Source organism: Sarcophilus harrisii, chromosome 2 (assembly GCF_902635505.1).
Source record: "Sarcophilus harrisii chromosome 2, mSarHar1.11, whole genome shotgun sequence".
NCBI lineage: Eukaryota > Metazoa > Chordata > Mammalia > Dasyuromorphia > Dasyuridae > Sarcophilus > Sarcophilus harrisii.
The window spans coordinates 328,793,591-328,820,615 of record NC_045427.1 but is presented as its reverse complement, the minus strand read 5'-3'; the positions used below and the strand labels follow the sequence as shown (position 1 = coordinate 328,820,615).

Below are 27,025 nucleotides of genomic sequence, written 5' to 3'. Positions count from 1 at the left end.
TCCCAGAATTCGCCAGTGAATTATTATTATTAAAGACTTTATATTCCCAGATCTTAGTTCTGACCTGGTAATTTAACTGAAAAATTACTCCTTGGAAAATTTAATGCAGTATAATAATAAATAGTTTGCAAATCTTCCTATAACTGCTGAAGTAAGTAATAAAAGAATCATATTCTTTCCTCTGGAAAACAATTTTACATAACGAGAAGTAGAAAGAAGATGTACTTACCTTACTTAGCCCTAAGTATGTCACCATGGCCATAACAGGTGCTGCCAGTGCAAAGACCAACAAATGCTTTCTGATTCGGTTTCGTTCCAGTCCAGCATGCATTAAGAAGGAAACCAGGCCAAAGGCAGCTGGTGCCTGGAAGAAAATTCTAGTTACTTACTAGAAATTTTATCTCTCTGAAGTTCTGAAGTTTTTGCATGACCTCTGACAAACACAACTCTTCCACCTAACAAATATAAGATATAAAAAGCCATATAGAAGACCTTAGGAAAACTGGATACTAATGAGTAAATGAAGAAGCCTGATGGGGCAACTAGGAATGATTATTATGATTTTTTCATTAATTAATTTAAATAAATTAATAGTTATCCCTTCCACATTGAGAGGATTAGGATCATACTATCTCTGTGATCTAGAAAATCTGAATAAAATGTTTTGGCCTTCCATTAGTACCAGAGAAGTCTTTCAGTTTCACAGATATATTTAATGTATTTCTGAGTTTCTAAAGTTTTTCTGTGTTGTTTGCTGGCATTTGTGTGTAATCTGAGGCTTCTGCAAAACTTCCCCCATATTCCCACTTAATTTTTTTTCACCCCATTTTTAAATGCTTTTATTTTTATTTGTGAAACAAAACAAGTGTTTCCATAACATAGTACAATAAAAAAGATGATTGTATTTGGAACTGCAAATCTATTATATCCAACTTGCTATTCCTTCCTTTTTTTTTTTCCTTATAGCTTTTTATTTACAAAACATATATATGGGTAATTTTTCAACATTGACTAAACCTTCTGTTCCAACTTTTCCCTTCCTTCCTCCCATCCCTTCCCCTAGATGGCAGGTAGTCCAATACAGGTTAAATATGTTAAATCAAATATATGTATACACATATTTACACAATTATCTTGCTGCACAAGAAAAATCGGATCTAGAAAGAAAGAAAAAACCTGAGAATGAAAACAAAAAAGCAAGCAAACGATAACAGAAAGAGGGGAAATGCTATGTTTCCCACTTAATTTCTTACACTGACTCGCGATATATTGAAACCACAATGGGGAAAGTTGCAATGTAGAAGGGACAACTGTAGTTACTAAGCAAGTTTAGTTATATTGTTATTTGATATAGTTTTAAAATTTAAGTATTAAAAGTTGCCATGATACTGTACAGAATTAAAGATTATATAACCTTTTTACAATTTTCTAACAAATAATGGCCATCCCCAAAAGAATCCCTATTATTTCAGCCCTACTACTGCACTTAAGTTTCACAAATCAGAGTAATTAATGTTCCCAGGCAAAATAATTTTAAATATAAACTCATTTGATATCAAATCTTACCCCAAATACTTACCTTATGTAGCATTATTGCCACAAATACAATTAGCTGGACACTAGTTTGTGAAGTAGAAGCTGCTGCTCCCAAAGCAACACCATCAGCTGAATATATAAAAATGAAACAGAAAAATATTCAAGTACATAAATCAGTCCAAAGACTATACATGAAGTGAGTAACTAAAAGAAAGGCTTTTGTTTATTTTATTTTACATATAGAAAACAAAGTGAGGCAGCCAGAACTTCAAATTCTTTATTTCACCAAAAGAATATCTCTCTCATTGATTCTTTATATGTGTGTACATATATATTTATATATCTTTTTATATGTGACCTAAAGTGTATATCAACTGGAATTAGTTTTCATTTTTTCAAAATGAATTTGTCAAACTGAAAAGCTCTAATGTGAAGGTTCTCAAATGAGCCCTCTCCTATCACCTGCCAGGAAGGGCTTCACTAACTCGCTATTTCAAAAGATTCCCACTCTACTCTTAAAAGTTGTGGTTTGAAAGTAGTATTAGGAAAAACTTGGTTTGAAGTAGTATCAGGCTTTCATTTTGGAGCATTCCCCAACAATACCTGAATCTCATAGATAAGTTTTTTTTTACAGAACTGATTCTGATGTATCATGCTGAAATACATGGAAGCTTTTGTGCATCTTTCTAGGGTAATTAGATAGAGGACCTGAAGAAAAGGGTGAAGGGAGAAAGAAGTTGTAGGTCTTTGTACATGATCTGGATGGCAGAGTCTGATAAACAGAGTAATTTCTAATGTTTGTCCATGAGCATATCAGTTTATTTTACAGATGGAAAAATAAAGTCAGGCAACCAGAATTCCAAATTCTTTTTTCACCAAAAGAATATCTCACTTATCGATCCTTTAAAATTATATTCTGTGTGTGTGTGTAAACTGAATATTAACAAACTGAAAACTCCGTCAGTAACCTGATTGGTATGCCCATCCACACAGAAACTTGGTGGTTCAATCCTACCTGCAGCATGAACTACAAGGCCCAATGTAGTAGTGATTTTGGAATTGTTGGATCGAACTGCTTCTGGATCTGAAATGAAAATGAGAATGGCATTTCTTAAGGAAGATGAACTACAAGATAAAAGTATTTGTGAGAGTAACTAATTATATTCTTCCTTATAAAATGGAAAAAAGATCATATTAATATTCATTACGATATTAGATCTGAGTTAAGTTCATGTTCCAACACTAAATTAAACGTGTAACCTAAGCAAGGTACTTCATACTTCTTTCAGAAACCAGACTTTTCCTACCTGTAAAAAAGGAATAATATTATTTGTAGTACCTGTTTTGCACACTGTGAAGAAAGTACTCTGTAACCTTAAGACACTATTTGTCTCCACCGATTCCTCTCAAAACAATCTGAAATCTCTTTCTTAAAATACACAGACAATCCCATCTCTCTTCCTTTGATAATGAAACTCTTCAAGTAAGACATCTCATTAAGAGCTTCTACTTTACTTTCTTTCTTAAAAATTTGTTATTCTTTCACCATTCTTTCACTAATACTCACCAACAATTATTTAAATGTTTTCATTTTTTTGGACTGTTTTTCTATTGCTATTATTTCTTTAGAATCAAAGAATGCTAGAAAACTATTTGGTTCTAATCACAAGTTTCTATGTTGTACTGACTAACTAATCTCATGTGCTTTTTACTCCAATCCCTATTAGCATTCCTAATGCTAAACACCTTTCTTTTTCACTTTATGAAGATTCATTGTTTCATTCTTAATTTCATTTATATCTATATCAGCATTGGTCACCTGAATTCCTATGCCATAACTCCTACATGATACTCTCTTCACTTATCTGTCCTACAGTCATCTCAAACTTATTCAAGATACAGCCTCCTTTTCTGATTTCCCCATTTCTGTCAGAGGCATTCTAGGTTCCCTTTTCATCACTCCCTCTCTTTTTACACTGCCCTCCTCTACCTCCTCACAATCACAATTCATTTTTCTAAAACACTTTTTTAGTGCATCGCTTCATTTCTTAAGAAATTGCAATAGATTCCTAGTGTTTTTCAGGACTGATCTAAACTTTCTGGTCTCACATTCAAATCCTCTATTATTTTACTACTCAATATTTATTTTTACTTCTTTTGAATTCTCTATTCCAGTCATGTTAATCATCTTAGTCTCCTATTCTTCCTCGTTGAATATATTATATTCATTCCTACCCTCACATTTCATGTCCCCTAGAATATTTTAATTTTTCTCTTCTCCATCAATCCAAAACCTGAATTTACTTCAAAGTCTAGTTCAAGAATTCTATTAATCTTTACATACTGATCTCAGTTCACACTTTTTTTTCCCTCTTCATTTTGAAATCTAGTGTGTGAATTTAAGTTTTTAAGCAGAGATTCAGAAATGGAATGGAGGTGAGAGGTACTCTTCTTTGCTAGGTACTAAGAAACTAAGAATACAGATGGTCCTTTTAAGGTAAAATGAAGTTTGATCTAAAAGGCCAAGACTTGTAATTGGAAGACCTGGCTTTGAATTAAACTTCTACTTATGTGATCATTTGGATGTGTTGAGTCTTAGGTTTTATAAATGTAAGATGAAAACAATACATATAAACTAATCTCCTCAAAAGCTTCAATTTATGGAAAATACTTTTAAAACCTTACTGTATTACATAAATAGGGTTTATCATCATTGATAATTATTGTATATATAAAACTATATGCTACGTAGTATGTTAGTATGTATTCTATGTAATTACATAATTATATATATGTAAATATATATAATATAAATAAATAATTGTTTATAGTCTACATTACATTTATATTCTCCAGAAGATTTACATACATCTTATATTTGTCTATCAGCACTTCAAGGGAAGATAAAACACTTAATTTTTTTTTAATCTATTGAAATAGATGTTTGCTAAGTACTTGTTGAATATATATTTTTAAAAATATATTGATATATATATAATTTTTTTTTACCACACAATGATGTTCATAAATATTAAATATATTTAAAATAATAACTAACATTTATATAGCACTCACTATGTGCTTGGTACTGTGCCACACACTTTAAAATTATTATTTCATTTAATCTTACAACTCTAGAAGGTTGTAAGAAGCACCCAGCTAGTAAGTGTCTGAGGAAGAATTTGAATTTAGTTCTTACCGACTCTAGGCCTGAAAAATGGGATGTAACTGATTCTGTCTTGAACAAGGTTAAGAGACAGTTAAGTAGGATAAAGACTGGAGTGCTCATGCGCAATTAGCTTATAAATATTAACTTTCCCTCCTCTAGAGGAGCTAAAGCTCATTTAATTGTCATGCAATGTATGTGGTAGAAGGGGGAACATATCTAGGAATAAATGTTTAACAGGCATCCGAAAAGTTGTACACCCTGCAGTATACAGCAAATGGGGAAACAGAGTAGGAATTTTGTGGCGGGGAAGAGGGATGTAATATTTGCTCTCTCTTCTAAAGTGTGCCTATTCTACAGGACTAAAATGACTTTTAACTTTACCATTCTGAGTCCCAAAGATTTATTTCTCTCTCTCTCTCTTTTTGGGGATGGGGAACTGAGACAACTGGGGTTAAATGACTTGCCCAGAATCACATAGCTGGTAAATATTAAGTATCTTATGCTGGAATTGAACTCAGCTTCTCCTAGCGACTCCTTAGAGTTGCTGCTCTATCCAGCTACCCCTAAGAGGTTTATTTCTCACAGGCCCAGCACTCTATCCAATGTGCCACCTTACATTATTCTACAGATTTGTGTATTTCAAGTAGAGAAGTCAGATTACTTATGAACCAGTTAAAATGGCTAAAGAATGATCAAGTGACAAAATAGAAATAGGTGTTAGTATCAAAATGCCAAGTTAGAAATAGATGAGTCAGTAGTGAAGATGTCAAGATATTTTATTTAAGAAATAACACAGGAGAAAACACTGAAAAGGAAAACAATTATGGTTAAAGAAGCATGAAATCTTATTACAGTCATTTAAATACCTGATTGAAAAACAATCTGGTTAACTCACTGATTCCTTTCACTAGAGCAATAAAGATTTCAAACTCATTTAAAAAAAATCAGAAAAGAATCATCTTATTTTGCTAGGTGATAATGAACTCTAGATTCAATCTTTCTGTTTTCAGTTTACATTCAGGGAACATAAACTAACAATTTGCTTTTAAAACTGAAACATTTTCCCCTTTAAAAATCCATAGGAAAATTTAATCTTTTTGAATGGAACTGACTAGATGAAGTATTTCTCAGCATTGTCACATGATCCTTGTTTCCATTACTGGGACCTTGGGGGTTATTTACTTTCTGGAGGAATAAACCTTGAACCTGAGATATAGAAAGTGACTTGTGAGAGGCAGCCAGCCATTGGTTACGTCCTTTTAGTATATCCAATGAGAAGGCTCGAGTGTTTTGCTTTTAAACCCTGGACAAGCAGGAAGGAGTTCAGGTTCCAGGCATGGAGGGAATTGGGATGGCTCCCAGGTGTGTCTGGGCCTCTCCCTGCAGGGATTAAATAAATGCTTTCTCTTTGTACCTGATGATGTCTCTGATTAATTAATTGGATTGGGAAAGGGGTTTTGCACTGGACCTGTCCCACACATGTTTAACTGATATCATCATAACTGAAGAATTAAATCTTTAATGATTTTTAAAATTCAGGAATCTCCTGAGGAGGTGAAACATGTGACTATGCCTATGAGAATAGCCTTTCATAATTTGGATAGTAGTCCAAGACACCACCACATACAAAGAACTGAACAGAAAGTCACGAATAAATGTTATGTCAGTAAACTATCTCTAGTATACTAGAAAGCTTGAAATAGCTCAAAGGCAAATAAGAATTTTAATGTAAGCCATGGGGAAGTTAAACGGGGCAATAGAGGGGACATTGGCCCTGGAGTTAGAAGGACCTGAGATTAAATTTGGCCTTAGACACTAACACTTCCTAGCTGTGTGACCCTGAACAAGTCATTTAACCCCAAATTCCTTTAAGGGAAAAAAAAGTAAGCTATGAGAAAATTCAATGGCCCCATTGTTTTTTTTTTTGTTTTTTTTTTTTTTTTTTTTATGTCACTAGTGAGAAGGAAGAGCTTCTAGGTTCTGGGAATGTTTCCAAGAGAACAGTGAAGGAAATAAGAAAGAGGTTTCTATCTCTGAAAATATCCTAAATGAATTTGTCAAATTATCTATAGGTGAATTAGATAATCTCTAGTGTCTCCTCCTCCTATTCCACAAGGAATGTTCAAAGGTCCCAAACACAGACCTGGGAAAAGTTAACAACATCCCTTAGTGCAAAAGGGCCCATTTAGTGCTCTCTCTCCCAAATTTTGTATTTATTTTCTTTATATTAAATCACTGTGTTATAAATATATGTATGCAAATATATGTGTGTATACATGTATGTGTTCCCTGTCTCTCTTTCAATAGCTTTTAATAAATCTCATTTGTATATATTTTGTGACTGAGTTCCTTCCTTTGCCTTTTTGTATTATGGATGATTTACCACAAAATCACTTTTACTCATAAAGTCATTTACCACCAAAAGTAAAACAGAAATTGGTAGGATGACTAATTATTTTGATTTTAAGGAGAAAAAAATCCAAAGAACCTAGAAAAATAAAACTAATTCATCAGTAAAAGAAACTACTTACCATGTAAAACAGGAGGAAGAATAGGGACACACACACACCCACACCCACCCACCCACACACCCATTTAAATCCCTTATACAGGAGTAGAGTTGGGCCTCTAAAAGTCATTTTAATTTAAAGTGAAAAGAATTTCAAGAAGCTATAGGCAACTCAGTAATGTAGCTAGACTCAAATATTATCTAGCAGACATGTATTTCTCATTTGAAGTTATGAAGAAGTCATATAAAAACAATGTTTAATTAACTACAATTTTTAGATATTAAAATTGAGTTTACTTAAAAATAGGAATGGAGTGGGACAATAGCAAAGGCAATGAGATACAAAATTCTAAACCAAAGTTTCTTAATTTTTTACATGCCACGAACCCCTTTGTCAGCCTGATGAAAATTATGGATTTCTTAGAATATTTTTAAATGCATAAAATAAGAAATGAATCATATTGAAACATCATCTACCATGGAACCCAGGTTTACAAATTCTGTTCTAGACCTTAGAATCACCTCAATAATGTGACAGTTTTAATGTAAATAAAACAGCTGAAAGATTTGTTCTGTCAATATATTCCATTTCAACAGCCCCTCCCTCAAATAAAGATTTCTCTGGAACCAAAGGAAGAAAATGATGTTCTAAAAGATTTTCTTAGGAATATACAGAATAAGGTAACAACACAAACCAGAATATAATTTATTTGTGATTTTCCCATCTAAATCATTTAATCATTTAGACAATTTCCAGGGCAAACCTAAGGTCACTTACCTTCTGTAGAATGCATATGAGAGCTACCAATCTGGTCCACCAGCAGCATAAAGACAAAGCCTAAGACGAGGGAAACACCAATATATGCATGTAATCTTGTGTGATCATGGCTGTGCTCATGTTCATGTACAAGTGGTTTTTCTACTGCTTTGTCGGATGCAATCACATTCTGTTCCTCATTGGCCTGGTGGTGCTTTCCTAATGCAGGATAAATAAAAAGTGGGAAGGAAAAAGATGCAAAAGAAAAGGCATTTATTTTCCTGTATTTTTATTCCAGATCTGTCCCCAAAAACATTTATGCTATAACCCATCTAAACAAAGTGCCTCAACTAACAAGTCTGAGACACTGAAATTTTCAAGTTTTGTTCTATATGGAAAAACAATTATTTGTCCACAGTATTTCCAAAACTTAGAATAGAGAAGCAAACTCACAAGGGAGCAAGGAAGCTATAACACTTCCCAACAGCCATAACATTCAAAATTAAACATCAAGATAACATTATGCTAACGTCTGGTTTAAAAATATGGAAAGCTTTACTCTGATTGAGATATTTGTCAAGTGAAGAACAGAATCAATTAAAAATTATTACTTCTAGGTGACATAAAAAATGAAAAGCAAATGATCAGTTTTCAATTCTCAAAGCTGTAACCTTAGGGGAATTATTTAAGCTCTTTATACCTGTTTCCTCATCTACAAAATGAAGAATGATCTTCAATGGCTCTATTAGTTTTAATATTGTGCTGTGAATAATTTCAGGTACCATTCATTAGCTGAATACAAGAAGAAAAAAGATAAACATCCTCTAGATCAAATTCTATCCTCTCAAGAAACATTTTTATTCTTGGGGACTCTGAATTGTAGCAAATGAAGGCAAAAAAATCTTATTAAACACCCATTTATCCAGTAACTTGTATGCAAACTCTTGAGGGACCAAGTGCTTCATATCTCACTGAATTTCATTAATCGGCTAATAGAATAGGCAGTTAAAAAGCAAAAACAAGAAGTTCAATTAACATCAAAACGGAACTGTTATACTTTTTGATAAAAAATGATAAATAGTCCTGTTTGTTAAGTCTTGATTTAACTAGTCTTTATTTCTCCAAGTGTTCTTTTTAGGAGGGAACAAAAGAAGTAATCGGCAAATATGAAGCCTTTATATTTTTGTAATTGTTTAAGGATTAAAAAAAAAGATCTGGAGAGATTCTGGGTTCTTCAATCAATATCCCATAAATATACTATGATAGCTGAGATTTGTGCACAAGAAGTCAAATAACGTAAAATACAGATTAAGGCCCTGAACTGTTTATAATCTTTGATAAAATAGCTAAAACTTAAGATATGCATTTATGCAAGTATCTATATAATTTACTAAAAGAAAAAAATATACTCAAATGAAGAATAAAAGACTGTCATCAAAGCCTGAAACAGTATTACTACTGGACAATCTTATTCAATGATCAAAACTTCTGAACTAAATTACAATAAGATAACACACAAAAAAATCAAATCTCATTGGGACAACTTGAGGATAAAATTTTTCCATATTTGTACATCAATTGTTTTATATTAACATTTCTCTAGCTAAGGAAGGCACATAATATTTGTATTTTTTAATTTCATGGACCAGTATAAATTAAGGGGCAATAAATAAATGAACAGCTAAATAAATAAATAAAGGGGGCAAAAAGGATGAATTATTTTGAACATTTCTCTAACAATTTATTAAAAACTTTAAAAATATCAAGGACAGTCATATTCCCCTAGAAGAACCAGGTTCATAATTAGTGGCCATCTATCTGATTACTACAAGGGTAAAACCACCTAGACTCCAAATCTCTCCCCATTTCGGAAGAGAGTGCTGTGTATTCAAATTATTGCTATTCTTAACATTTTCTTTCAAAATTCAAATATGCTTGGAAAGATTTAATGTTAATTTTTATTATATTTTATATACATAGATATGTATATAAAATTAAATGTATTTAATTACCAAGATTAAACTCCAAGTTATTCTATTAATATGTGATAACTGTGGATGGGGAAAGTAAGTCTAATTAGGTAATGCAATGGGTACAGCTTTCTTCTGGGAAGGGGGAGAGGGGGTGAAGAAAAAGAAGAGATTGCAGGGTACTAAAAAGAAAATTTTCCCATAACATAATTTTCCTTAGAATCAACCCAGTCTACTATATTAACAATTTATTAGTAGTAAGCACAAAAAGTAGAAGAGTTCATTTAAAACCCAGATTTTATTAAAGCACTTATGTTAAAACAGCAGAATTTAGTAGTAGTAAATTTTCCTTTGATATTCTACATATCTTCTGTTTTTCCAATTTTATTATTTTATCAAGTTTTATAAAACACTCCCTTGGAAATGATTGGTACAGCCTTAAAAGTATAAACTAATTTGAACAGTATTGTTGTTTTTGACCATATTAGCCTAGTATAGACATAAGTACTGAATAACCCACCAAGTATTTAAGTTATTCTTTATCTCCTTAAAGAGCACTTGATAATTGAATCTTTACAAGTCTTTTGTGTGTTTTGGTAGCTCAATACCCATATATTTTATGCATTTTGTAGTTATTTGGAATGGAATTTAACTTTCTATTAATTCTTTGATTTTGTTTACTTTGCTACAACTATTAGTTGTCTTAATTAGTATCTTCAAGTAATCAATCAAGCAATAAACATATTAAGAGCCACTAAGTGCCTGGCATTGTAAATCATTTTATCATCAGTAAAGAGGGTAGTTTTAGCTTTTATCTCATCTTCATTTCATGTCTTGATTTCACTCTTCTTATTCTAGCTGCTATGGCATTTCCAGAACGATATCAAATAATTATGTTTTATATCTGTACTTATTGGAAGAGGTTCTAGTGTACCTCCATTGCATGTAATACTTGCTTCTAATTTTAGATAGATTTTTTTAATATTAAAAAAAAAAAGGTCCCTCTAGGACTACACTTTGTAGGGCTTTTTAACATAAACTTTGTGAAACATTTTTTTTTTTTGACCTCTATTGAGATGACCATATGGTTCTAGATGCTTTGGTTTTTAATATAAATTTTAGTGACTGTATTCCTAATACTGAATCATCACCATCCTTACATCTTTGTTATAAATCCCACTTGGTCACAATGAATTTTTTGGAATAAATTGCAATAGTTGGTTCAACAGGATATTGTTTTAAAAATTTTAATTGATATTCTTTAATGGCATTGACCTCTAGTTTTCCTTCTGTGTTTAACCTTCCCTTATTTAGGTATTAGAACTATAATTACATTATAGAAAATTTCTGGTAGGGTACTTTCTCAATTTTTTAAGAATAATTTGGTATTATAGGCACTAATTATTTCTTCCTATCATCCCTTACCTCCCAATCTCCAAGCTATCTTTCCATATTTCTTTTAATTTACAGTGAAATCCTGGGCTTAGGGGGGTGGGGGGCAAGGAAGGAGGAAGGGATGAAAGGTGTCTATACAAGTTGCCTCTACTTTTTTTTCCATTTTACTTCTCAACCCCTTTCAATTTGACTTCCCATTCTTATCTCTTCAAAGTTTTCAATGAAATTGCCAAATCTGAGGGCTTTCCCCTCAGTTTTCCTTTTTGAATCTGGCACTACTAGATAGTCTCTTCTACTGAATGCTCCTTTTTTCCCTCTTGATTTTAATGACACTGCTCTATCTTGTTTTCTTTTCAGTTTCTTTTACTAGATCATCATCCATGTCTCATTCTTGAATTGTAGGTCCTCCCCAAAGTTGTTTGTTCTTTGTTCCCACCCCTCCCCCCCTCCCCGCCACATGTTCTCTCTTGGGTGATCTCAGCTACTTTATGAACTCAATTATCCTCTCTAGAACAGGGGTCCAAATTTAACTCTCTTCCTCAACTATCTGGTGGTCAATGAAAAAGAACCAGAAAGTTAAAAAGGAGCTCCTATAACAAAATAGTCCTCTTCCCTAAGCTTAAATCCTTTATTACCAATTGCCTATTAAATAATTCCAAATGACAAATGACCAAAGATATCTCAAACTCAACATGTCCTGTACAAACTGGAATTCAGAATTGCTTGCTTCTTTTAAAGCTGAGCTCAATTGTTACCTCCTATATGAAATCTTCTCTGATTTCCCCTAAATGCTAGTGCTTCTTCTTTTATCAAATTTACCTTGTATTTACTTTATATGTGCACATGTTTCCCTGCAAGGCATCTAACCCACTTGAGAGTAAAGATTATTTCATTTTTGTCTTTATCCAGTGCCTATTTTTATTAAATAATTTGTTGTTGACTAACTGATCTCTAATAATATATTAATAATAATATCCCAAAATATTTATTCTGTGAGGAACTCCCATTTCAACTCATCTGGTGTCTCTTAATCAACTTTGGGTCAAAGAAGAAAGGGAGAGATGAGTGGGGAATAGAAGAAATCCTATGCTCCCATCATTTAACCATATTTTAATAGATCCACAACAGAATAGTTTGTGGAGGGTATAATCTTTTTCTTAATGATTTGACAGGAACTAAATATACAATACTAACAGTGTCAAGATTTTAAAAGGTATAGCAAGAACCAGAAATGTATACAAACTATAGAAAATAGGAAGGAAAACAGATCCAAATGCAGTGAAATTTTAGGAAGATCTGGAAGAGAATAGAGTAAAAGCATTTTGGGTTTTACATAAGATTATGCATTTGTTGTATATATTTATGTGAATGTTTTTGTTTATGGTTATTACCCTTATTATTTAAAATTTAAAAAGTTAAAGGCACATGAAAACATCACAAAAAATTACAAAAAGATAAATCACTGTTTTAAATAATACGATATGGTTATCAAAACACATTTGGAAAAGAAATAAAACTTAATAGCCTATACAAATTAATACTGAAGATATAAGGCATTGTTCAGACTGTTATGAAGGTCAGATTTCCGTGATCTTGGCTTTATAGCTTAAACCTAGATTTTATTTATTAATTTTAAAAATTAATTTTTATTTCTTCCATTGCTTTCCTGTTATGTGTGCCTTTTTTCCCCCACAGTGGTTTCAAATTCCAGTTAAGACAATAAAACTAGCACTACTGCAGTTAAACTCTAAAGAAATTCTCAAAATTGGTGCTACTCCAAAGAAGACATATTTTGCTTACAAACTTGAAATTATGATCATTGAACTAATTAGCAAATCTGTTAGGGCTATATCTCTAAAGGATAGTTTGGAAGTTTCTGTTTATATAAGTTCGGTCACTCTTATTACAGTTGTAGAGCACTGAGATGGGTCTGGTATGGTATGTATGAGCTCCCAAAGAACTATTTTATAAACTAAGATTATAATGTCTAGAGAGGAACACTGGTAATAGGAACATATAACCAAAGACCTTTTTTAAAATCCAGAGGAATACTACTATGATACATAAATAGAAAATGAGAATATAATGAGTAAACCCAATCTTTGTTCTAAGTTCTGGTCAGTCTAGAGACAAAAAGTGCTGGAATACTGAGGCATTTGGAATGAGAAAGTCACGATGTTTAAAGACTATAAGATAAAGTGTATGAGGAAAATTTAAATGAATTAGGATTATTTGTTTTAGAAGTGAAAAAAAAGGTTTTATTACATTCTGAATCAAAATCATTTTATAAAGGCATCTTGGACTAATAAAAACTAATGAAATAAAACAAAAAAAAAATCAATAAAAATTATCATCTAATATAAAGTAGCACAACTTAAATCTATAAGTCCTTAAGAGTTCCCTTTTTTTGATCCAAAAGATTCTGTAGGAACACAGCTGACAATTTTTTTGATTTCCTTTAAGTTATGGTCTAAATGTACTGACTTGTTTTACCATTTTGTTTTGAAAGTTCTTGAAATTATCTTTTTTTATTCTGAATTTACAACATCCTCTGTTGCTGTCTTTTGTTCTTTAAGAAGACTATGACACCAGGAAGGTGATGCCATGACAAGAAAGTGAATGGGATTTAAGTGAGGGAGGGCTGTGGAAGGTCACCTGTGTCACTTTTCCCTCCAGAACTATCTGGGTTCAAAGACAAAACACAGATCAGGATGACTGAAGATGGCCCTGGGTGCAATGGGAGGCCTTGGCCTTTTTAAGCTAAAGTCTTTTAACTGGTTTCAGTTTTGACTGAAGCCACACCCATTTAGTGATTAAAGCTAGATAGGGAGGAATAGAGGCAAAGAATTTTCCACTTTTACCTTGTCAAAAAAAAAAAAGCCTCTCTCTGTAACCAAACAATAATCCTGAGATAAAATCATAAACATTAACTTTTGGATCAGCATTGCTTTTGTCTTAATAGTTAATTAACAGTTTTTTCCCTAAATACTATCAAGCCCTCTACCTCTTAATCACAAATTACAGGAGTATCTCTCACCCAGCAAACAATCTGTGGATGAGGATTTAGGAAATTCCTAAAGAAGAAGAGGAAGAAATTCCTCCAGCTGAGCTCTGTCAAGACAATTATTACATTCCCATTAGTATGCTGATAAGACATCTAAGGAATAATTTTATTATTTTTTTCTCCAACTAGAGGTTTTTATTTAAATCTGGATGACTAATTAAATGATTTAATAGATTAAATTTTATAATAAATTTTTTAGGGTTGGAATCTATGATTTCATCATTAAAAGTTTCCTTTATGAGGAAACTCATCAATACTGTTCTGCAGCTTTTAGTGCTGCAATGTCTAGAAGTCTAGAACTTTAAGACATCAGGTGACTTTCCTGGTCTCACAGCCAGGATATATCAGGAAGGATTCCAATTTTGGTTATACTGACTTGAAGCTGACTATCCATTCTGCCTCTTTATGACAAACTCAGATGGTATTTGTTCCCAACAGTGAGTTTCTGTACTAGTTCAACAAGCCAAAATGCATCAAACAATGAGACCTTATTTTCTTTCTCACCCTCCAGAATATCTTCATAAAGTGCATGTACTCCTTCAGGAACAATGACAGCCAATGCAGTTCCACAGAGAAGCCCAGCACCCAAAACAGTTATCAGCTTTAGTCGCTCCTAGAATCAAACATAAATACTATTAGATTATGGTATTAACAAGGGAGGGAAAAGGAGAGTAAGAGATGGGGAGGAAGCAATTTGAAATATTTATAACTCAGTTTCTTTCTCAAAGATTCTTGAAGCAGCAGGATGGTCCACTAAAGACCGTGCAAAAATCCAGACATCTTTATTGTCTTATCCTGGATTCATGCATCTGGTTTGATTTGTATATGGCTTAATGGGAATCTCATTATTTTATAGAAATGCTGTACTTCATTCTTCTGGTTTAAATTCTTTATTAGTAAGTACAATGGAAATAATTCTAATTACTCCATTATCTTGGACATATCTAATTATGATATTTAAAAAATAATAAAAACACTGCCTATTGGATATTTCTTTCAAATAACCTGAAAGATAAATGCAATACTAACTGATCTGTATATAAAGCTTTACAAAATTATGTTGTTTGATCACTGCAAAAAAAAAAAAAAAGTGTGAATTAAATGGCATACCCATCCAAGAAGAGATCAAAAGGAATTTGTGAAGGGAAACCAAACAAGAGCAGTACTACCAATTTAAAGTTGATGAAAATTTTATTTTAAAAGAATGATATAAAAGAATCGATAAACTTGCTGAAAATAAATGCAAAAAAAGAAAATCAGATTTACAAAGTAAAAAATGAAGACAAAAATGACAACTTAGAAAAAAACATGACATAAAACTTGCCCACTAACTACTTGAAATCTTGTATTATAATGAATTGCCAAACTGAATCAACAAGTTCTCTCTTTCCCCTGAAATTTTTGTAACTTTTAAATTTATTTTAAACTTAAATATAAAATTAGGAAAGAAAAAAAAATACTGTTAAGTATGCAGCAGAACATGAAAAGATTCAATATAAAGCAATAAATTTCCATTTCAATAAAACCTATAATTACTACACTTTTCAATGCTGTCCAGTTTTTCTTTGTTTCCTTGTAGGTTTTCTTTTGTTCTCTGTTGTACATTTTTTAACTCCACACTCCTCCCCCCAAGAAGGCTACAATTAGGTGCAGACACACACACACACACACACACACACACACACACACACACACAGATGTAAATATAAACATAGTTATATACATATTACATAATATATACATATATTACACACATATACATTATATATATGGGTAAACACACTGCAAGTATATATACATCTATACACATGCATATACATTTGATATGTATAAACAGACATATACATCTATAAATAAAAACATAAATACAAACACATTTATGTAAGATTATACTATGCTTGTGGTTGTGTTATCTTTTTCTCTGGAGATGTATAATTTCTTCATTTGTAAGGACATATCTTTCCATTCTTTTTAATTCAACCAATTCATTTCCTAGACTGTCTATAAATGGTTTTTCCCCATTTTTCTACCTTCTTTCTATTCCTGATTATATTGCTGGGAAAGTTACCCTTGGTTGATTGCCCAGATTTACATAAGTGGAAAAAAAATTACTTAAATAGTCTCATTTTAGAAAAAAGAAATTAAATAAGCTATCCATGAACTAAGAAAAAAATTGCAGGGCCAGATAAATTTACAAGTAAACTCTATCAAACATTTAAAATCACTAAGGCAGCTGAGAGGACAGGTTTAGATTCAAGAGAAACTTGAGACAGAACAGTTAGAAGTCTATATATGGATATGAACTGGGGATATATCTATCTGAGTGAAAAGACATGCATATCTGTATTTAATCATAAATAATGTTATGTATTTAGAAACAAGATTTGGTAATGAACTGGATATGTGGGATGAATGAGAGGAAGAATCAAGGAGGCTGTGACCTTTGGTGACTAGGAGGATGATAGCCTCAGGGAAAACAGGACAGTTTGAGGGGAAAGATAATGAGTTTTGCTTTAGAAAATTTAAAGTCTGAGTTACCTTTGTGCTGGTCCTGTTGGTTTAAGATAGCTAAGAGGTAGCCAAGAAACCATTTGATTTAACTAGCTCCTAGTAAATATGGTATAGTGAACATTATTAAATTTTTTGAGTATGAGGAAAAAAGCGAGACAGAGCTGACACTTCTGTTTCATTAATAGCAGGATTTCAAAAAAAATCTCTTCACGTTTTCCAAAGAGCACAAAGTATTTCAGTTATTACCTAAGCTTTTCAAATGTTTTTTAAAACAAATTAACCTATTTTGCTAAATATCAAAATATTCTCTAGTTCTCAGTTATTAAATATGCAACTGATAGCTAGATAGTAAAAGCAAAACTATTGTAGGCTTTTTTCTTTTTAAAATTTATCTCTTCTAACCTGATCCTTTTAGATAGACTCAATGGAATTTATTTCAAGCACTAGATGATGTGTGGGTCAATATTAATTTGTGTGACTGTCTTTTCTCATTCATTCTCATAACTTGAGTTGTGTGTATATCACTGCAAACAGAAAGCAGACAAATTCCTTCCCTGCTTATGGAAAATCATTTAGGTGATTTTTTGAGAGATTACAAGGATCTCTTTGCTAGCACTGAGGGCAATTTCAAGAGCTTGTAGCCACAGTAAAGTGGGGATTACTGTCATTTAAAAAAAAAAAGGTAACAGGAATAGTTTATAAAACAAAATTGGCTAAATGGAAAAAGAGAAACAAAAATTCACTGAAAAAAATAACTTCTTAAAAAGTAGATTTGCCCAAGTGGAAAAAGAGGTACAAAAGCTCACTGAAGATAATTCCTGGAAAATTAGAATGGAGCAAACAAAAACTAATGACTATATGAGAAATCAAGAAACAACAAAACCAAAAGAATGAAAAAACAGAAGACAATGTAAACTCTCTGACTAGGAAAATAGATCCATGTTATGATTCTTACAAGGTGCTAAGTCACTGGAACTGATAGGCACTTTGGGAGATTCACAAGTCCAGGAGATTCACAAGTTCAGTGGAGGAGATTCACAAGTCACAGCTCCCACAATCCCACTCTTGGAGGAGGAGTTAACCTTTGAGTTCACACCTTTAAGAGATTATACATATACAAGGAGCTCCCCACAAGCCAACTAAAGACTTTTGGGAGATTGAGAAGTTAGGATTCAGTTGCGCCGAACGAAGGATTCAGAGAGAGCTGGAGGCTGAAGCTGGCAGAGGCAAAGGATTAGCAACAAGAGCTCTCAGAACCAAGGAAAGCTAACCGGGCTATTTTGAAGGAGACAATAAAGGATTGAACTTTTAACTCCTGGCTGTACTTGAGATGATTATTACTTTGAACTGAAATTAAGGCTGCCTCCAGAAGCTCCCCAAGAAACCTGTTCCCAGAGAATGAAGTAATTTAGAGGAGAGAACATTACAGATCCAGGAAAGAATTTTGTTATGATCAAAAAAATGAACCTGGATATAATCTTTTAAGAAACTGTCAAGGAAAACTCTGATATTCTAGAATCAGAGTGCAAAATAAACATTGAAAAAATTTACCTATTATCTCCTGAAAGACCACAAAATGAAAACTCCCAGTAATATTAGGTCAAGGAGAATATATTGCAAGCAGCCAGAAACAATTTAAGTATTGTGGAGCCACAGTCAGCATAACACAAGATTTAGCAGCTTCTAAGTTAGAGGATAGGAGGGGTTTGGAATATATTAGAGGGCAAAGGAGCTGGAATTACCATCAAGAATCATCTACCTCGGATACTGAGTATAATCTTGGAGGGGAGGGGAATGAATATTCAATAAAATAATGGACTTACAAGCATTTTGAAAAGATCAGAACTGAATAGAAAATATAACTTTCAAATACAAGACTCAAAAGCATAAAAAGGTAAACAGAAAAGGGAAAATCATAAGGGACTTAATAATGCTAAACTGTTTATGCCTACATGGGAAGATGATACTTGTACCTCATAAGTTTCTCATTAGTGCACTTAGAAGGAGAATAGATAATAAGAGGGCATGGGTGAACTAAATATGAAGAGATATCTTTAAAAATGAAATTAAACAGTGAGGGGAATATACTGGGAGAAAAGAAAAAAGATGGAATGGAATAAATTATCTAACATGAAAGATGGAAGAAAAACCTTTTACAGTGGAGGGGAGAAGGGAAGAAATGAGGGGGAGTGAGTGAATCTTACTCTCCACAGAACTGGCTCAAAGAGGGAACAAAAGAAAAAGTGATGATAAAAGAGAAGGCAGATTGGGGGAAGGAGGTAGTCAGAAGCAAAACATTTTTGAGGGGGGAATAGTGTTACAGTTGTAACCTGTTAGTGGCTGCTGGGGATCTAATTCTAACCAGTAGAATAGATCCCTTCATGTGAGCAGATGATAACAATACAAGGAGAATGAAAGGCAGTTGCATTCTCTGACTTCTGTCCGATTCCCTGCAATTTATTTCATTCCCAATCCACAATCAACAGCACTATCAAAGTCTTTTCCCTCCTATTCCTCTGGATGGTTGCAGGGTGAGATGCTATAGCAGGTGTTGAATCTTGTGAGATGTCATGGAGGCAAACTTTCTGACAAATGGAGAGGACTGTAGTCAGAACCGGCATTTTTCATAAGTCTTTCATCAGTCTCCTAGTCGGCCCCTTGATGTGTTGGCACATTTAATTATCCCGACTGAAAAACTCTTACCAGGTCTCTTCTCCCTTTCCTTCCCCATGTGTTACCGAAAAAATTCTCCTGGGAGGATCCTACTCACGAACAGCTCTCAAGCGCTGCTGTTTCTTTGTCCCTGTTTAAGCGCCATTTGTTATGGGAACAACCTGCTAGTGGCTGCTGAGGATCTATTCTGACAAGCAGAATAGATTCCTTCATGTGAGAGGATAATAACGATACAAGGAGACTAAGAGGCAGTCTCAGCAGTTGCATTCTCTGACCTCTCTCCTCTTGCCTCCAATTTATTTCATTCCCAATCTACAAACATCATCTGTGTCAGTAAAGGCTGATTTGCAGTTCCTTCAAGTGTGTTGTGATTCACAGTTATGGGGGCTGCCTCTTCACACTTAGTATGAAAGGAGAAAGAGAAAAAACAGGAAAAATGAGACGTGTATAGGAAGGAAGTAAATACAGTTAGCAATAGTAACTGTGGAAAAAAATTCTGAAGCAAGTTTCTAATAAAGGCCTCATTTTTCTCTCTCTCTTTCTCTTTCTCTCTTTCTGAAGCTTTTTATTTTCAAAACATATGCAAGGATAATTTTTCACCACTGACCCTTGAAAAACCCTTGTGTTCCAAATTCCCTTTCTCCCACCCCCTCTCCTACATGGCAAGTAATCCAATATATGTTAAACATGGTAAAAATATATGTAAATCCAATATAGGCATACAAACTTATACAATTATCTTGCTGCACAAGAAGAATCAGATCAAAAAGTAAAAAAAATAAAATTCAAGCAAACAACAACAACAACAAAAATGAAAATGCTATGTTGTGATTCATACTCAGTTCCCACAGTCCTCTCTCTGGGTTTAGATAGTTCTCCTCATCACAAGATTATTAGAACTGAAAGGCCTCATTTTTCAAAACAGAGCCAAAAATAAGAGCCATTCTCCAACTGATAAATGATCAGAAGATAGGAATAGTTTTCAGATGAAGTAATTAAAGCCATCTTTAGTCATATGAAAAAATAGTTTAACTCACTATTGACTGGAAAAATTAAAATAATTCTGAGGTACTGTTTCACACCTATTAGACTGGTTAATAGGACAGAAAAAGGAAAATGACAAGTGGTAAAGGGGATGTGGGGAAAATGAAACATTAACGCAGTGTTGGTGGAGTTGTGGACTGACATAGCAATTCTGTAGAGCAATTTGGAACGATGCCCAAATGACTATAAAGCCATTTTTTTCTCTTTTTCCTTTATCCTTTTTACCACTATAGGACTGTGTGTCAAAAGAGATAAAAAATAAAAAGGAAAAGAACTTATATGTACAAAAATACTTCCAGCAACTCTTTTCTGGGAACAAAGAAATGGAAATTGGGAGGATACCCATCAATTGGGGAATGGTTGAACAAATTGTTGTATGTGATTGTAATGAAATAATTTATTGTGCTATAATAAATGAGTAGGATGCTCTCAGAAAAACTTGGAATGGCTTATATAAGCTGATGTGAAGTGAAACTACTATGTATAAATTAACAGTAATATTGTGAAATTTCAGCTATGAATGACTTAACTATTCTCAGCACTACAATGAATCAAGACAACTCTTTAGGACTTAACGATGAAAAATGCTAACCATACCCAGAGAAAGAACATGTGGTTTCTGAATACAGATTGAAGCATACTTTCTTTTACTTTTTTTTTTTAGTTTTTTTTTAATGTTTTCTTTCACAACATGACTACTATGAAAATGTTTTGCATGATAATACACGTAACCTATATCAAACTGTTTGCCTTCTCAATGAAAGAGGAAGAGAAAGAATCTGGTTATTGGGGGGAAATAAAATACAAAAATAAATTGCTCCCAAAATTACAAGGTTAAACTAGATAACATGTTTAGATAACTTAAACCTCTTAAACTACCTTACACAAAACTCTCCCAAGTCTTCCTCATCTGACACGACATATTACACAGTTGAGAGAAAAACTATATAATTTCCTTCCAAAACAAAAGGCAAGTTGTCTTAAAAAGTATACATAACATCTTTGTTGTCCAAAGTAAATGATACTCTAAAAACTCTACGCACCAAAGAGAAAATATATTAGGGACCAACTATTGCTCTGAGTTTTTCCTATGGATTTCTTTTAAAGAGACCTAATTCAAAAAAAGATCAATGTCAAATCAATAGTAGACCTACCTGCTAAGAATGTCAGCAAAAGATATAGGAAAAAAAACTTAATCAACTTCTAACTTGAATCAAGTTCTACCCCTTAAAATTGAGACAAAGAACTCAAAGCTTCAAACTAGAGGGGAAAAAAAAAACAAACAAAAACCTGGACATGTGTTTATATAGTCTTAGAAAAAAACAGTGTTGGACTTAGGAAGTCCACAGAAGACTTTTCTTTCCAACTTTTTTGAGATAAGACCAAATCTTTAAAAGGCAGTGACAAAATACTACTTAATGGCTACTTAAGTAATTTATCTCTACCAAATAATTTTAAATTCCAAAGCTCTAGAAATTTAATTCTTACAAACTATTTCCGAATAAAAATAAAAACAAGCAAAGAAATCATAAGTGGTTGTTCATTGTGTTCTGATAAGCATGAAGGTCATATATAAAAGCAAGATAAATACCAAAGAATGTAATTCTCTTAAAGTGATAGGTAGGTTAGTACTTGAACAAAAAGACTTCTTTAGACACAACAAACCTTTCACTTTGCACTTATTGAATCCTTATGCCCCAATTGTTATATTCAAATACTTTCAAAATTTTATTAAGAATTAAAAGGGCTAAAAAGAAAAAGAAGAGGGGAGGAAGAAGTGTTATTCTTCACCAACTTATATAATGGAAAATTTCAAGACATTTACAATCAATTCCGCACTTAAATGTTTTCTGTGCTAAAATGGCAAAAACATCAATACAAAATACAACAATTTCTGTTTTCTAAAAAGTTTCCTACATTGTCACTACTTTTTCATATCCTCCTTATTGGAAAAATGTAAACCAAAGTTCTTGTAGAGATTATGTTAATATGCCTTCTATAACTGTCTTGTATTTATTTGTATTATTTATCAATTCAGTGGTTATTTCCTTGCAATTTTATTAATCTCAATTTTCAGAATTTGTATTTTGGTGTTTAGTTAAATGGCTTGATTTTTGTATCTTCTTCTAATTACATTCCCAATTCATTCACCTTCTTTTTTTTTTTTGGGCTGATAAGAGTTTTTGTCTCATTGCTGGTGACTGACATTATCTTTTCCTATGATTTTTTGAGTAACTATTTTCCTTTTTATTTTTGCTTTATTCTGAATTTAAACAAATAACATATTTCCATTTAAAACATAAAGTAGGAAGAGTATCCATAAAACTGTGAATATTATATAGTTTGCTTTTCTTTTTAAAGCATATAATAAAATTAATATATAATTTTCAAAACTATGCTGCTTATTGGTGATTCCTTATGGGTTTTTTGGGGGGAGCAGGAGAGGTATGCAAATCTTATTTCTAATTCCTCTTAAAATTTCTTTCTCTTCTTATGGGTGAAAAGTCAAAATCCTTGTAATATCAAGCAAAATAAAACTGTCTCATTCTATAGTGAGTCCATCATCTTGTCAAGAACCCACAATTACTCTAAGATTTAAGTTATATACTTTCCAATTAATTTTAATGCTTTCTTCAAAAGACCTTTACTGAATACAATTTTTATTGTAGTTATAGTCAGTAAAGATTGTTTGATATTTTTCTACACGTCTGTGAAATTTTTATGGTCTGATGTCTTCATTTTTTGTAAAAGTACAAATACTCTAGTTATAACAGCACTCCTTACTATTTCCACTTGGTAAACCCGAGAGAGAGAGAGAGAGGGTGACATATCATTTTTTAAATTTATATTTGGGCTCTTAATGTATTTCTCATCTTTTTGTTAAGTTTGTCTAGGTCTAAAAGCGGCATATTAATATCTATTATAATATTGATGTCCATTTCTTCTTGTAAATCACATAAATTTTCCTTCCAATATTTATATCCTGTTTTATTTTGAGTTCATAATTCCTTTTATATGGTAACTTGAGGGATGTAATTTCCCTGTTTATTTTAGTTCGGTCTACTCTCACTGTTGAACTGTCTGAGATTATGATTGCTCTGTTTTTCTAAATAAATCTAAATAAATAAAATAACAGATTTTGTTCCTGTTCTTTATTACTATGTGAATATCTATTTTTCAAGTATATTTCTATTTTTCATGAAAACATTTTTGAACATGTTTTTAATTCTAATTCACTTTTACTTTTCTGTTTTAAAGGTGAATTTATCCCATTTGTGTTCATAATTATGTTTATGTACTTCACTCCACTTTATTCTTTTTCCTCTCTATAGTCCTACCCAGTTCTTTATATGGAAGAAAAAAGGATGGAGAGGCCTGTATTCACCACTGGTGATTGAAAACTGATAGAATCTACTTCTGTTGCTGAACCTCTTCTTTTCTTTCCCAGATTTATCTGATCATTGGTTTTTACCTTTTCTCCCCCTCTAAGATTTTTAAAGTTTAGGAACAATCCATTGACACTTGTTTGTTTTGGTTATGACTAATCCCTCTTAATTTATTCCCTCTTTTTACTTACCCAACCCAATTCCCAACTGATTTTAATATATTTCTACACCAAACTTTGTGTCTATAAATGTTTTCTACCATCTTGATTCTGCTTCTGATGGAAGTAAGTTTTTTGTCTCCCTCTTCTTTTTCCATTCTCATTTATTTTTGAGTTGTGTGTGTTTTCAACCTTCTGCTTCTCTTTCCCCCATATTTTTCAAGTTTTTTTCTTTTCACAAAACTTAATGGAGATTGTTCTTACTTGTTCTTCCTTGAGATCTTCTTTCTCCTCTTTTCTTTTTTCTCTCAAGATAATTAAAACATAGCAAAACCACTTCCAAGTCTGTCTTACTAAATTCCCTCTATGATCCTTAATTATAACAGAGTTCTAAGGTGACAAATTTTTTTTTCTCTACTTACTGAGGTGGGGGGGAAGGGAAGGAGCAGAAGGGAATAAGAATTTAAATAGTACCTACTATGTGCCAGATGCCAATTAAAGCATCTTTTATAAATATATCTCATATACAAATTATCTCATTTGAAGTTTACAACAACCCTTCAAGGCAGGTGCTATTATTATACTTATTTTGTAGTTGAGTTGAAGCAAACAGAAGTTCAGTGACTTGCCCAGAATCACACAAGTTAAGTGTTCTAGACTAGATTTAAACTTGACCTTCCTGACTCCAGGTTCAACAGTATTATCTACTACTCCACTAGCACCTCTCTTAGGAACTAAGTACTTCATACTTATATGATGGATATATAGATCTATAGTCACTATATAGTCACATAGTTCTCTCCAATTGCTCAAATTACCTTTTAGTCTTTATCCTGACTCTTCTGTTTCCATTTGAAAGTTTTCCTTTAGGAAAGGGACCAGTATGTGCCAAAATGTTTGTGGCAGCCCTGTTTGTAGTGGCCAGAAGCTGGAAAATGAAGGGATGCCCATCAATTGGAGAATGGTTGAGTAAATTGTGGTATATGAATGTTATGGAATATTATTGTTCTGTAAGAAATGACCAGCAGGACGAATACAGAGAGCATTGGCGAGACCTACATGAACTGATGCTGAGCGAAATGAGCAGAATCAGGAAATCATTATATACCTCAACAACGATACTGTATGAGGATGTATTCTGATGGAAGTGGATTTCTTCAACAAAGACAAGATCTAACTTAGTTTCAATTGATCAAGGATGGACAGAAGCAGATACACCCAAAGAAAGAACACTAGGAAAGAATGTAAACTGCTTGCATTTTTGTTCTTCTTCCCAGGTTATTTATACCTTCTAAATCCAATTCTCCCTGAGCAACAAGAAAACTGTTCGGTTCTGCACACATACATTGTATCCAAGATCTACTGTAATCTATTTAACATGTATAGGACTGCTTGCCATCTTGGGGAGAGGGTGGAGGGAAGGAGGGGAAAAATCGGAACAGAAGTGAGTGCAAGGGATAATGTAAAAAATTACCCTGGCATTGGGTTCTGTCAATAAAAAGTTATTAAAAAAAAAAAATAAAAATAAAGTTTTCCTTAGGTTTGGCATTTTCATCAGAAATACCACTGTTTCTACCAGGAATAGTCCATTAAAGTCCTATTCTTTACTCCCCACCCCTCATATTAGTTTTGCTGGCTGATTGATTCTTGGTTGTGAACCCTTATCTTCCTGAGAATCAGATTTTAGAAACTCTTTTTCTATAGTGGCATTTGTCAAGTTTTAGGTAACTTTCAGCGGAGCTCTTTGATATTCAAGCTCTTTCTTTCTGACTACTTGCAGTATTTTTTTCTTTGACTGGAAAGCTCTGAATTTTGTCTCAGGGTATGACTGGTGCATTATACCTATTTTCCAAATTGTCCTTTATTGTTGTTGCTGTTGTTGAGGCAACTGGGGTTAAGTGACTTGCCCAAGGTCACACAGCTAGGAAGTGTTAAGTGTCCAGATTTTAAGAGATCAGATTTGAACTCAAGTCCTCCTGACTTCAGTGATGGTGCTCTATCTACTGCGCCACCGAGCTGCTCCACTGTCCTTAATTTCTAAGAGATCCAGGCAATTTTTCAATCATCATTTCTTGAAATGTGTTCTCCAGGCTTATATTTTTTCAGTTACACTTTTTGGGTAGTTCAAAGGCGACTACATCTCCCTTGTTTTCTAGGTTGTTTTTGATAGGATGTAACCTATTTTCTGACTTTTCATGATCTTTGATTTTGCTCTAGTATTTATCTCAGTCAATTTTTGTTCAATACTTTCTCATTTTCAAGGAGTTTGTTATTTATGTAAGTTCTTCTCTCTTTCAGTCTTTCTTCTAGAGTTTGCGTTTTATTTGAGATATCATTTTGTAAAATTTTTTGTTTCATTTCTACACATAATTTTAGGTGTTCTTGTGGCTAAGCTGTGTTTTTGAATGAAGCTTTGCTTGTAGATGTTTTAGAGGTATTCTCCTTTTCTTGGTTTATTTATGTCTTGGGCAACCTTGAATTCATAGTATTACTTTACGTTTGATATTTTATCAATTCTCCTAGCTAATTCCTTGAATTGGAGCTTTGCAACAGAACCAGGTTCTGAATACTCCTGGAAGGAATGGTCTCTATTATCAGTATGGAAGTCTTCACCAATTCTGACCAATAAAATTATAGACTTGCCCCCGATTCTTATTCCTTGGTCTGAGAATATAGCTTAAGCTGTGGTTAGAAACTTCTGCAACTCTGAATCAGAACCAGAACTGAGCACTTCCTCAGAACTGAGTAGTGACAAAGCTCAACTTTGATCCAAGTTATCTTATTCTGTACAAAACTACAGGCCACAGAAATAGTCTGTAAGACTTTTGTGCCCATGTCCCTGATTAGCCCCCT

The 27,025-nt window shown here is 32.9% G+C and overlaps 1 protein-coding gene across 4 annotated transcripts in view; it reads right to left on the bottom strand.

Annotated features, from left to right (window-relative positions):
• SLC39A9 (solute carrier family 39 member 9) overlaps positions 1-27,025 on the bottom strand; it is a 41,964-nt gene that overhangs the window by 8,541 nt on the left and 6,398 nt on the right. For 3 of the 4 annotated variants that reach the window (XR_004232044.1, XM_012549033.3, XM_003756378.4), the window contains exons 2-6: positions 14,905-15,013; positions 7,993-8,190; positions 2,552-2,620; positions 1,580-1,665; positions 230-364 (exon numbers count right to left, since the gene is read on the bottom strand). Coding sequence is in view for 3 of the 4 variants with exons in the window: in XM_012549033.3 (XP_012404487.1) it covers positions 230-364; positions 1,580-1,665; positions 2,552-2,620; positions 7,993-8,190; positions 14,905-15,013 (597 nt within the window). In the remaining variant the exon portion in view is untranslated. Of the gene's footprint in view, positions 1-229; positions 365-1,579; positions 1,666-2,551; positions 2,621-7,992; positions 8,191-14,887; positions 15,014-24,990; positions 25,048-27,025 lie in introns of those variants that run through there. The other variant, XM_031952803.1, reaches the window with a different exon arrangement.